Here is a 13,398-nt window from a genome sequence, read left to right as displayed (position 1 = left end):
AGCCTTCTGTTTTTCTTACTGATAGTGAGGTAAAATATTACTGGATTATAGTGTGGACTATGGACCTGATGAATATTAAAGTGGTTATAAAGTCAGTGTAATATATGATACATACACATATACCTGCACAGTCATTTTTATTTAACTGCTTTGCAGTGCAAATGCATTGCCTTGCCTGAGCGTGCGGTGCTGAAATATAAAAATCTTTTTTTAATATGCCAGTTGGATGTATACATGTCTTATGGCAGTGGAAGCATCAGTACTTTAAGGAAGATACGATTTTGTTGCTTTCATGTTTGAATTTCAAAAATCCCATTGACCCTAAATGGCTGGAGAAACATGCATCCACCCAAGCAAGCCATAAAGAGTACTGCAGCAGAGAAGCTCTTCAGATTTTGATCAGATCTAAATGAAATGATGGGATATAATGGAAAATCAGTGGTCCAGATCAAAATGGGCTTGAGAGAGCTTTATATCCTGACATTAGAAGACAAATGCGTCTGTTCAGGTTGTGATTTCATTTTAGATGCTTACTAATGTATTTCACTTTTCTCTGTGCAGCTGACTGCTTTGCAGGCCAAGGTGCATTACCTGAGGTACCTCAGTGAACTCAGACTCTACGGAGGGAGGGAGTTCAAATCAATACTTTTGGTAAGGCCATTAGTTCTGGAAAGGATTTGTAAAAGTTTTAGAAGAAACTTGAGTTTGGTCAAACACAGTTATTGTCAAACCTTTCAGGACAAAAGCTTAACATGTCTGATTAGGTTTTGGATTACTGATGCATAAACTTTACTTTCTGTAGCAAGGGGAAAAACAGACGGAAGTGACACTGTTAGTGGGCCCACGTTACGGCATCAGTCATGTTATCAACGCCCGCACCAACCTAGTGGCCCTATTGGCCGACTTCAGCCATGTTAACCGCATCGAGATCCTCACTGAGGATGAGATCAACGTTCGTCTGGAGCTGCATGTTCTGGACGTCAGGGTGAGTACATTTCTGTCTGAAAGCAGATACATTATTTGTCCTAAACCATTTTTAGCATCTGTTGATTTTAATTTCACCTCTTTCCACTGGCCTTCCTTCCATCTTTCCTTCCTTCCTACTCTCCTTTGTTTTTTTTTCACAGCCCATCACACTGATCATGGAGTCAAGTGATGCAATGAACTTGGCCTGCCTGACAGCAGGCTACTATCGCCTCCTAGTGGACTCAAGGAGATCTATCTTCAGCATGGCCCACTGCAATAGCACTGGAGGTGATGATGCTAGTGAGTAATTATTAACTGTGTGTGCATGCATGTGTGTGGGATCAAGACAGTATAGATTTAGGAAAAGTTGTTCAAATTATTCACATTTTTTCTGATTAAAGCTATGTGCTCTTGTTTAGTCATTTAAATGCAATAGAATTATGTCTGAAGGACAGATGATCAAATGGTATTTTTGGACAAAGCCTTTGTCCATGAGATGCAGAGGAAATTTATAAAATTACTGTTTCATTTGTTTAGTGACTGTTGTAGAAACAAGTTGCATGATTTTCTCCATATAAAGACCATTAAAAAGATATGGGAAGCTGATGAACGCTCTCGCTCTGACACATTTTGAAGGAGAGAGACTCAAGGCTAGATTGAATGGTTTGAAAATGTATGTTTTACAGTGAAGCACAAAACCTCAAAGTTCTGAAGGAGAGCACTTAAAAGTACAGTGACGAGAAGCTTCTTTACAATTGACTCAACATGAAATAAAAAAAAAAACACAAAGTAATCAAACCTTGTATTGCTGGTGTCTACAGGTCAGGATCGTGTCCTGGAGTGGCCATACAGCACATCTTTGGGGGACAACGAGGAGCCTTCATCCGGCGAGGTCGAGGTCTACAACAGGGACTCTGAGTATTCAGACAATGGGCAGAGAGAAAACAGTATCTCTCCTTACTTCCATGAACCCCAAAACCCTGACAGAGACCTTGGGACACGGAGAAGTCCATTGCCCCCTCCTCTTCCCCCCGCCACCAGACACAAACCTCAAGACTCACCTCGGAGTGCCAAAGTGTCATTTATTTTTGGGGGGGACCAACCCTTGAACAAGACTAAGAACTTAGGCTATGAGAGACTGTTGGAGAGCCCTGAGGTACCTGAGCACAGACCGCCCTACTTGCACAACAACACAGACTTTCGGCAACAGGACAGGATGCCATTTCAGTTCAGTGGTCTGACACATGTCTATAGTAACATTATAAGTGAAGAAGGTGGTGAGGAGCCACTGCTAAGGGATCTGTTTTATCGTGACACAACGGATGATGCAGAGGATGACGACGATGCTTCCTGCGAAGAAGACTCCACTGGGGGGACACCAGTGGGTGATGAAAGAGGAGGCGGGGATGAAAACTGTGGTAACCAAGGAGGAGGGTTAGCCATGGCAGCTGGCAAAGCCACCTTCCTCACTCTTTCTGGTTCTACTGATGACATCATAGACCTGACGTCACTCCCTCCTCCTGAGGGAGACGGCGGCGTCGACGATGATGAAGATGACGCACTGCTGCAGACGCTGAACCTTGCAATCGCAGCTCCGCCGCCGGGTTTTCGGGACAGTTCAGATGAGGACGCAGCGCCCGAGGGAAGGCCACTAAGCACATGTGACAATGACGATATCCCAGTATCGCTAATTGATGCCATTCCGACACATGGGGAGGGGGAAGGGAGCAGGGGAGGGGAGAGGAGGCTGGAGAATGCGGTCATGAATACCCTACAGGCACTGGAGGCTCTGTCTGTCTCTGAACAGAGGCCTCCCCCGCCACCACCCAGCAGTAACAATCCAGGTCTGTTAAATACTAAGCACGGTAATGTTTGATCACCGTCATTTCTGTCTTTGTTTAATATTTCAGACATTTTCACTCAGCCTAACCCACCCCAAATAAATCCCGTCTCAGTGTACATTTGATATGATTTAGACCACAAACAACGTGTTTTATTAAAGAAAAAGTGTTACTGGTTTGTAACCATCTGCTCTTTTTGCACTGAGCTGTTTTCTTGCTTTAATTCTCTGTGACCTCTCCCTCCTTTAAGTTAGCAAACTCCCAAAACACATTCATGACACCAGAATAGAAACGATTTGCATAAAGAGTCTTCTCATTAATTGCAATTGTGGCCATAGCTGTTTAATATTTGATACAATTAACATTTAACTGGAGTTAACTTTTAGTGATATTTAACTTTTCTGTGTCTTATATTTTAGGTGTTTACACATCTCGAGGCTTTAGCCCAGAGTCGTCCTCAGATTCTGGAAATGAGACCAACTCCTCAGAGATGACTGAAATCTCTGAACTGGCTGCTACTCACAGGCTCAGCGAGAGCCACATGCGTCTGCTGGTGGCCACAAGGGAAGGATACCAACCTCTGCTTGAGGAGAAAACTGAATTCCCCGTCTCACCCAGTACAGGAGGAACGATACAGAAGAAATCCCTTAGTCCGACACGGCACCTTCAGCCTCCAGCAGTTCCTCCAAGAAGGAGCCCCCAATTGGACACCGCATCATCAGGACCAGACAGCTTGGAGGTGAGGCCCCAGACTCACCTGTCATCCACTCTGCAGCGCCCAAGTTCCACCACACCCGGGGGCAAACATCACAAAAAGTCTGCAGATTCCAGTGGGAAGTATAACACCTTCAGCACAAGGGAAGGGCATCGAGGCGAGAGCAGTGGCAGTCGCAGCCATCTCGACTTGGACCAGCGCACTTCATTCTGTGAGAGAGGGGAAAGTCAAGGAAGACAGAATTCTTTTTTGGTAGAAAACTCTGTAGCTGAGGGGCTTGGAGTGAACAGTATCCCCCGTGACCATCACAGAATTCCCCGCCCTGCTTCCGCTACCTCTGATCGCCTGTTAGATGTTGTCAACTTGGGGGACTGTGGTACAGACAATGGAGCTGCGACTGTTGAGCAAGATGAACATCTAGTTGTAGCATCATTGCTGTCTCCAGCAAAAAAATCCAGATCAGGGGGGTCCGACCAGGGGTCAGACATACAAAGTGACCATCAGCCGATTTCTAGACAGCAGAGTGTTGCACGGTTGTGCGAGTACCATTTAGCAAAAAGGATTTCAAGTTTGCAAGGAGAAGCCCACAGTTCACTGCAGGGTTCTCTGTGCTCATCACTGGATGCTGGTGCCAGCACGAACAGCAGTGCCTGTGCCACCCCAACCGACTCACCACTTGGCCCTGGTGCGGTTGAATCAAAACATCACCATTTGCAAAGGCACCCACTTTCCAGTTCCTCCTCCTCATTACTCAGGGTGCTAAACTATGAAGAAAACAAACCTGGGATTCCTCACAGCCTCCCTGGCCAGAGCACTCAGGGAAAAGACCTCCACCCTCATGCAGACCCTGCCCTCCTCCGGAAAATGCTACCCAACATTCACCCCCCTGCTGCTGGGGCTGAACCAGGTCGCCCCTCCTCAGCCACACCGTCAAAGCATAAAGAGACCACAGGTACTGGAAACAAGAAGCCCCACAATGATCTGCATGCTAAACAACAGGCCTGCTTTAAGGGGCTGAACCAGAAGGAAGGCAGCGAGGCCTACAGGCAACTGATTAACTATCTGACAGTCAGCCAGATGCATCAGGGAGGGAAGCTGCACAGTGCTGGCATGGGAGGGGCAGTGAAAAAGGACACCAGGCGCTTTATCACTAGCAACCCTCAGCTTGTTGAAATGGTTAAGAATAGGGGGAACACCATTGCTCGCTGTCCATGTATGCCTTCCTCCATATCATCCCCATTCCTCAGCCCAAATTTAGCAATTCAAAATGCAGCTGCCATGCAGCTGGCAGGTAAAAATCCACGGTCATATCATTCAGCCACACTTCCTGCCAAACTCAAGAGAAGCCCTGACATGCATCCTCACAGACCAAATGACAGTCTAGATTTCAGGCCAGCTACTGCTGAGAGGAGAAGCTCCTTTTCTGGCCTGGAAAGTGAGCTAGAGAGGAGTGGTATGGACCCAGAGCACTTCCTGTCACTGTATAAGACAGAGGGCTGTATCAGCCGTGATGGGGGATTAATCACAGGTGGAAACCGTGATGGTGGGGGTACCACTAACCGCCCTCCTCGGTCAAGAAGCCAACCTAGTGGTAGCAATGAGGACTGGTTAAAATCAGACCCGAGGGCAAAGCATGCAGTTCGACAGTCTCCTCATCCTCGTCCTAATGATTCTCTTTGTTTCTCTGCTGCCCCCAGTGTAAGTGGTCAACGAACAGACCTCAACAGCATCTCACTAGGAAGGGGGGACCACCCATCAGCTTTTATCAGGCAGGCATCTACTGGCAGAGCTTGCATTACATCTCCAACTCCCAACCCGCAATCTCCACCTCCTCCACCACCACCGCCACCTCCTCCTCCTCCTTTGTCTATACCTGTGCAAGCCAACACTAGCTCCAGCAACTCAGGATTCATACAGGATTCCATCCACTCCATCCAGTCCCGGCAGAATCACAACCACATTCAGGCCGTTACCCCAACCCTGCCGCAGACAGATACCTTCGGCAGTAACCTGCAAAGGGGCCGGGAGCTCAAACGCAGCTCCAGCAATGTGACTGCCAGTTCTGGTAGTGTGGAAGTTCTCTTTGATAAGCCCACTCGAAGCCGGAGCCAGCAGCCCTTGTTGCCATCTGTGCCCCAGCAAGGTGAGACCAAAGTGCAGCGGAGGCCAACAAGGAAGCGCCTCTCCAAGAGCTATTCCCAAGGTTCTGTATCCTCCCACACTACATGCTGGTCTACAGGCAGCAGGGTAGACAGTAGAAGGGCGTCTGTAGCATTTCCATTGCAGAAAGATGCTAAACACATGAAGGGCTCTCAAAAACTGGACACCAGTCCCTGGAGATGCAATGGGCCTTTTAGTTATTGTTTCTTTAAACGAAGGAGTGAGGCCGAAGAGGATGAGATTGAATGGGAGAGGCCCAGACGAAGCCGTGGTGGGAATGATATCGATAATGATGGTGCCGCTGCATCAGCCATATTGCCCTGTGGCTCGGCGGTGGATGCAGCTGGGGAGCAGCTATATGGGGAGGTCCTCAATAACATGAGCTTTAGCGACCGTCTTGCACGAATCAACGCACTTAAGGACCGCATGTATTGCTTCCCATCCGGCTTCACTGATGTTCGCCGTGATGCCAGTGAGCTCATTGCACTGGTGAGATCCAGTGTAGGTCGCTGTGATCGTGGAGCCCAGATGCCAATCCAGGATGTATCCCAGTACAAGCAGCTTCTCTCTGTTGAATCAAAGGAATTAGGACGGGCATGCCGGAGGATGGCACAGGCCCATGGTAGTCCTGAGGAGATGCTGCTAGCTGTAACCTGTAGCTTCCAGGTGCTATGCTGTCTCTGTGAAGCTTGTATGTGTCTGGTTAGGGGGCTCGGAGCCTCCAGCTCACACCAACAGAGAGAGGTTGTGGCAAAGGTTGACGAGGTTGTTATGAACTATATCTGTTTGCTCAAAGCGGCTGAGGCTGCCACCGTCGGAGCACCAGGGGAGCACAGCGTGAAAGCCCTGGTCCGCCACTCCAGTACCATGTCGGCCATTGCTAACGCACTCACCCGCTCCCTTAAAACGCTGCTTAGCAAGTAGAGGCTACTCCTTATGCTTTATAGTGTGGCCTACACGGTCAGTAGAAGTCTGTCTTTAAGCATCTCGTTATTTTTGAGTCTGCTGAAAGAGTCATATATTTTTCATATTAGGTCTGGACAGTCTCAATATCAAAATCAATAAAATGTAAGATTTGTTGCAATTAGACTTAACATAAAAGTTATATAACTCTCAAACTGAAAAGATGCGTAAGATGCTGAAAGGCAGTCCAATCTGACTGCACTTGCTTTTTCTGATGACAATATTGTAATGTATATTTACAAAGCCATACTGTCACAGACCTTTGTAATATGATATGTACCTAATAGATACCCTTTTACCTGTGCATTATGTAAGTTATTTTAAAAAATGTATATAATGTACATAGATACAATAAAATTATATTATTTGCTGTAGCAGTTTCAAGAAGCCATTGAGTATTCATCTTAATTTGCTCTAATATTGTACAGGGCTGGAGTGATTTCACTTTCAGTTCAATCAGTCAAAGTGCAGTTTTACTACAGATATTTATAATTGTAATTATAAAAATGTACCTGTAGAAATCTAAATCAAATGTGCCACTGTAAGTCCAGTGAGGAAACTGTTGCTACTGTAGCTATGTTATTCACATGCTAAATATAAATGCTAAATTTCTGAATGACTGTGTAAAAGTGAACTGATTTCAACTCTGTTGTTACAGTGCAGTTTTTTGCAAGACGTGAGGAATAATTGTTAGAAATTGTTGAAAATACAGGGACACTAAAATTGCACTGCATTATCACTGCTTCATATTTTATCACCTAGATTATTTTCAGATAAGAATAATAAGCAGTAAATATTAACTATTCCCCAAAAAACGAATTATATAAAATTATTATAATAATGTCATATTAACAATTTAGGAAACATTGAATATGTTAAGACATATTACAGATTGATGACTTTGTTAATTATATCTAATTGTTTTTTGGGTTTTTTTTTGTGTTTTACTATCATCTGTTTTGGAATAAGTTCTGTGCTTGAATGATTAATTATTCCACACCATATATCAAGATGCAGTTATGTCTCTTGACAAGAAATGAAATTGTTGTTTTGTTTTTGGTTTTTTTTTCAATAATCCACCAACCTATTAAAATACATTTTACAGATATTTTTATGTCCCTTTCAATGTGTCTTTTTCTTTGAATGCTTCACAAAGCATAAGCACTGGTGTGTTACTTCATCTTAGAATAAAACAGCCAGTAATTTTAATTACAAGTGTCAGAAGACTGGCTTGCTGTCTATTACACCAAAGCTCTTGCATGTTGCAGAAGCATATTCTGATATTTTTCACACAGTCTTTGTTATGAGTCTGTTCATATTAAAACATATGATACTTTGTGACTGAACCATCCATTTTTCAAACTGAATGCAACATGCATTTGACCATTTTTTCTTTTGTCATATGTTTATCTGATGCCAGATGTTTGGTTGGACAGTAATGCTGATGTGTTTAAGGTGCCTTTTACTGTTCTTATATCTGTTTCAAGGGTCGATGACAACTGAAGGGCTGCAGATAGTAGTTCAAAGTTCTTCATGGCTTTTTGTGTCATATCTGGACTGTATAAGATATTAAAGAAGGTAACTTGATATAATTGTAGCATTCTGATAGCCAACTTATTCATGTTTATTCTTTCACTATTGCTCAGAGAAACTGCCCTTCAACTGGAGAATCCGGGTTCATGTGATGATAATATAATATCCCTCTTACTAAAACGACTCAACCTCATACAGTTTAATTTGTTAAGAAAAGTACACTGCCAAACACAGGGCTTGGTTTGTATAATGATAAAATATTAACATTAGTCAAGTTTAAAATTTGGTTTTAGCAGCAACAAGATTCTTACGCGATAAAATGTAAGTGTATTGTGGTACCTCATGCAGTTTATGCTTCATTTTCTCCTATAAAAAAAAATTAACATCTTCTGTCCATGCCAAGTGACCCGATTGAGGGAAAATATAAACTTTTTAACACTACAATGGGCGCGTACTCATTGTTTCCATGTATGCAAGAGCGTATGTTCACGTGATCTCCTACCCAAGCAGCTGAAGAGGTGTGGGGGTGGACGACAGTGGGGTCCACCTCATTTGCATATTAGGCGCCTGTTTCACGCATGCAGTGACGTTAACCAATCAGCGCGACGCATGCAGCAAACCACGCCCGCGCGGCAACTCCTGTCGCGCGCCTCAGCAGCATTGTATTGGCGGTGGAGCAGACAAAAGTTGTCAGTTTTCTTCTTACCTCCACTTCGACAGGCAGCACCAGTAGTGCAGGGAGTTTTTGTAGCGTTTAGTTAAATTCAGTTAAGTTTGTTTTTTGCAGTAGAGCTCTAAAACTGCATTGACGCCATTGAGGGAGCTGCAGACCGCGGAGTTTTCCAGCTCAAGCTAACTACTGCAGTGGATAAGTTATAGTTGGGTTCCCTGTGGGGTTTAAAGTTCAGCTAAAAGAAGCGTCCCTGGCTACTAGCAGGTACCTAGCTCCGTGTCTTAACCGATTAGTTTGGTCACAATGGCAGCAGTGTGCCAGCCACGACGTGCCTTGGTGGAAATACCTCCACCGCAACCAAAAATTGCAGGTAAGTCTGAAATGTGACAACTTTCTATTTTGGCTTTGGAAATAGCTTTAACTTCTGTTCTTTGAAGCGGGGGCGCCAGTTTGCTATCATGCTAATGTTATCACAAGCGCGCGCCCCCGGTGTCGAGTCATTTAGCCAATAATAAATTATTGCTGTCATTAACTTTAACGTGGACAACTCTGTCAACTTGTTACTAAAATGTTGTGGTAGACATTTTACATTAACAGTCGGTTTATGCAGTGCGCCCTTTGCACGTTGGCACAAGGCATTATAGGGAATATTAACATGAGTCACTATCACCCAAAGAGTGCAAATTGTTAATTTACATATTTTTTACAGCTCGAATGAGGAGGTCCTACCTAGAAATATTAAGTGCTCGCTTGGCTCCATCTCCACTTCCAAGAGGGAGAAATACATCTACAAACACGAAGCGTGGTCAGTCATGTAAGTACAAAGCTAATCCCTTATCAGTATACATGCAAAACTAATGTGAGATCGGTTTTGTGAGCTGTCTTTATAGGAGACAAACTGGAAAAACAAATTTAGTTTGATATTGGAAAGAGTGTGAAGATTGGTGGTGTTTGGTTTCTCCTATCACTCCTGTTTCTTTCCATTCGATGTTAAGGAAACTGAGAGCTTAATGTTACATTAATAAAATAAAATGTAATGTTCAGAGCAGTGAAAGCTGTTCTGTTGTGCTCCTTTCCTCTATTGAGATTATATCTAAGGTAAATACCAGTACTTGCTAACTGATGGCTGGCCTCATCTACTTTAGTTAGTAGAAATGCAACCCTCTCTGTGACAGCTGGTTTCCTCTTGCTGTGGTTTGTTTATTGTCCTAATGATATCCTGTGTTTTGCAGTGGACTTGCCCATTGGTGGGGTGTGGAGTGGGAGCATTGAGGAGCACTGTGAGAAGATGGACGAGCAACATGCCCCACTCTCCAAACAGCAGCTAGTACAGTTAATCAGATCCCTCATCTTAGTTGAACAGGTATTTATGCTGGCCTTTTCCCAAGTCCATATTAAGAAGATAACACAATAATATTATTATTATTATTATTATTAATAATAATAATAATAATAATAACATTAACATTAATCATCTTGATATTCTGTACACATAGTAAAATACATGTGCATACTATATCCACACATAAAATAAAATGTTTTGTTCTGCTTGGTGCTTTCACTGTATGTGATATAACCTTAAATGTGATGTGTTGCATTTCCTAGAGCCAAGAACCCAGGATCCTGTCCTCAGACTTGAAGTATCTCCAGGAAGACTTGCAACTGAAGAAGGCAAATGTTTACAGGTCCATACCCTACTCGCGGTTTGGCTCCAATAGGGATGCTCACTGCTACAGAAAGGCATATCCTCACCTGGTGGCATTCAAAGTGAGTACCAAAATCTAAATTTGAGGCTTTCCAAGATAATCATTTATACAAACATGTTAATTTTACATGTACATTGTTAAATTCTCACTTGCAGCAAAGTGATTGAGTCATTTTATTTTAAACTTTTAAAGGAAGTGTTCACTCTTAAAGTACACCCCTGCTGTTTTTTTTAAATTGAGCTTTATTTTAATAAAGGGAATTTTTGTTAGATTTTTGTTACCCCTCTGTGGCTCTGAGCTGAGTGTTTCATTGTATCATACTAATCCTTCACCACCTTATCCTCCCCCTCAGGTTTCGTGTCAGGAGTGGGGCCAAGTTCTTCTGAGGAACAAAGAGTGGGACGCTGTGTTGGAGCACACACTGATGGCGTGGCGCTACACCAGCGAGTTGCCACAGTGGGATACAGCGAACCACAATGCTCTCCGAGAACAGTGTTATAGCATTCTGGCAGCTCACAGCCTCACTGCTCTCCAGCACCACCACCCTGAACCCAACAGAGGATGCGAGTTGCTTAGAAGGTAACACCTTTTTTTAAAGGCATATGAACAGTTCACATTGCTGTACTGTGATGCACACTAATTATATATCCATTATCATGATATTGGGTTAATACTCCACATAAGGAAATGGTCATTAACACCTCACTCTGTGTGTTGTGTGTTTTGACTGTGGCTTTATTCATGCATTTGAAAGGTCATAGTTTGTCTCCTGCTAGTTTCCCACATCTTTCTGAACAATAACCTGATTCTTAAACAAAATAGTTGGATTTAAGTTACTGAGGGATACAAGGCGACAGCAAACTTTGTTTTACCTGACTCATTGCTTCAAAACTGTTAAGCACTTTTAACCACTACAGGGCAGAAAGATCTTATAACAAATTCACAGTTCAAGCTGTGATACGTCAATTTACTATCGGTTTATTGCGCTCTCTTTGCTGACGTGTTGGCAACCAATTTCCTATTAAATATTCGTCTGAAGCAAAGCAACATGGGTGTCATACTGGAGTCCTGTCTCTCTCCTGTTGAGTGTAAGTTCACTCCTCTTATAGTCTTGGGTTGGCACACCACCCCCTGAGGAACTTGGAGTTGGGTCTCTTTGTTTTTGCTAGAAGTCACCAGGTGTTTACTTAAGCTGTCACTGGGATGCATGAATTCTGTTTGTGTATTATGATTATTAGCCATCTTTATTTTAGCAGCTAAAGTATGATTCAGTACAGCCTCAAAATGATGGTTGCTTATGGCTAAAGTCGCCTGCTACAGATTTGCTTAATGCTGTAGCTAATTACTCAGCCTCTTTATAAGCTATGGAGCATAGATGTTTTCATACTCGTAGGGTTGTCATTGTCTTTCCAGCTGTCTAGTGTTTTAGTTGTAAACTTAAATGGTCAATAGCACTAAGAATGTTTTTAGTGGAAGACTGTCTAACAAACTGCTGTTGTTTCACTTTCCAGGTTGAAGATGGCTCAGCTGCACAGCCAGTCAATTGTGCCTTGTATTCAGGAATTGCAGAGGATAATGGGATATGCAGGTGACTCCCCCATGGATACAAAATAACGTGATAAACACTCTTACCAAGTGGCTGTACCCAAGTGAAAAGTGTAGATAGATTCATAGATGACCTGAATGATTTATGTGTGGTAAAGGGCCAAAAAAACATTTTACATGTTGGTGTTTGTTTGTGAAACCACTACAGTATTCTTCCAAAGTGTACTGTAAATGTAATAAGTGCCAGAAGAGGCAGGTTTACAAAGGAAAATATAACCACCTTCAAAATGGTTGGAAGTACAGTGAAACCTCATATTTAATCGTAATGCATTTTTACATCAACTGGAAAGCATTAATGTTACACGGAGTGTAACATTTGTTGCATTACTTAATGTCCCTATTACAAAATGTTTTCTTTTTAGACAGCATTCACATTGTGAGAAATGTTCAATATGATTACATTTTTGTATATTTTTTTAGAAATTTATATAGAATAACTTTTGTATTGACCATTGAAATGTAAAGTATAAAATAGCCTTTCTTGTTGCTTTATATGGGTGTGTATATATGTCCTTATTACTATTCACAATACTTGAAACTGGCTTTTGCCATCTTTGTCTGTAGTTATGTTTTCTGTCTGTCTTTGTAGTGAGTTGTCTGTCACTGATTGCACTGTTGCTGTTTGTCCTGAAAACTTGAAAAAAATTTGATAAAATAGACCCATAATTTAAATAAAATTGTGACTTTATATTGCAAAGAAGTTTGTTCATCTGTGTTTTGGCCTCGCTGTATTTATGATCTCTGTGTACAGTCATAATTATCAGTGTTTTTTTTTTTTTCTTTTTTCTATCTAGTCCACCAAATATGAGCTTAGAGGTCTTTTCTTCTGGATTCTTCTCAAAGGTGGATATTATGCAGTGCTGTAATTATCAGATACTTGTAAGTAGTTGGTATTTCATAGCTGTTCTTTGACAGATGCAGAATGATAATTTAAGAATAATTCTGTCACCAGTCAACACCTGTTAGTTTGTCACAAACTACAACTTCACATGTATGCGTCACGCTGCTTTTTCTGTATTTTCATCAGAGGTGACTTGAGAGACTTTCTTTGAGTGGGTATTAAGGTGCGACTTGGTGTTTTTTCTATAGGAATGACAAAGTGGCATACTTCTTTTTCACCTCTAAGTAATCAGTGTGCACTCCATAGTTTTGCAGTTTGTTTTTGTCTGCAGTTGATTTGTCGACTCAGTATTGATCAGTAGGTTGGCGATAGCTTATTTGTATACTGGAGTCTAC

The 13,398-nt window shown here is 42.5% G+C and overlaps 2 protein-coding genes across 5 annotated transcripts in view; both read left to right on the top strand.

Annotated features, from left to right (window-relative positions):
• LOC130165565 (FERM and PDZ domain-containing protein 4-like) overlaps positions 1-7,771 on the top strand; it is a 68,312-nt gene extending 60,541 nt beyond the window's left edge. For 3 of the 4 annotated variants that reach the window (XM_056370932.1, XM_056370933.1, XM_056370930.1), the window contains exons 12-16: positions 562-651; positions 803-985; positions 1,128-1,266; positions 1,788-2,810; positions 3,227-7,771. In XM_056370932.1, the coding sequence (XP_056226907.1) occupies positions 562-651; positions 803-985; positions 1,128-1,266; positions 1,788-2,810; positions 3,227-6,606 (4,815 nt within the window). In that variant the 3' untranslated portion in view covers positions 6,607-7,771. The remainder of the gene's footprint in view (positions 1-561; positions 652-802; positions 986-1,127; positions 1,267-1,787; positions 2,811-3,226) is intronic. The other variant, XM_056370931.1, reaches the window with a different exon arrangement.
• A 1,063-nt stretch (positions 7,772-8,834) lies between these two features.
• On the top strand, positions 8,835-12,862 carry LOC130165348 (uncharacterized). The gene is made up of 6 exons (XM_056370551.1): positions 8,835-9,221; positions 9,561-9,665; positions 10,084-10,214; positions 10,457-10,618; positions 10,910-11,136; positions 12,069-12,862. The coding sequence occupies exons 1-6, from the start codon at positions 9,155-9,157 to the stop codon at positions 12,169-12,171; spliced, it is 795 nt and encodes a 264-aa protein (XP_056226526.1). The 5' UTR covers positions 8,835-9,154; the 3' UTR covers positions 12,172-12,862.
• The last annotated feature ends 536 nt before the right edge of the window (positions 12,863-13,398 follow it).

This window comes from Seriola aureovittata, chromosome 24, assembly GCF_021018895.1.
Source record: "Seriola aureovittata isolate HTS-2021-v1 ecotype China chromosome 24, ASM2101889v1, whole genome shotgun sequence".
In the NCBI taxonomy this organism is placed as follows: Eukaryota; Metazoa; Chordata; class Actinopteri; order Carangiformes; family Carangidae; genus Seriola; species Seriola aureovittata.
This window is presented reverse-complemented; position numbering and strand designations above follow the sequence as displayed.

What these genes read in the sequence shown, in the direction of transcription:
- LOC130165348 (XM_056370551.1), top strand. Translation starts at nt 9,155, where the DNA reads ATGGCAGCAGTGTGCCAGCCACGACGTGCCTTGGTGGAAATACCTCCA. An exon ending in ACCGCAACCAAAAATTGCAG is followed by an intron (nt 9,222 to 9,560) that starts GTAAGTCTGAAA and finishes TATTTTTTACAG; the next exon opens with CTCGAATGAGGAGGTCCTAC. An exon ending in CCCTCATCTTAGTTGAACAG is followed by an intron (nt 10,215 to 10,456) that starts GTATTTATGCTG and finishes TGCATTTCCTAG; the next exon opens with AGCCAAGAACCCAGGATCCT.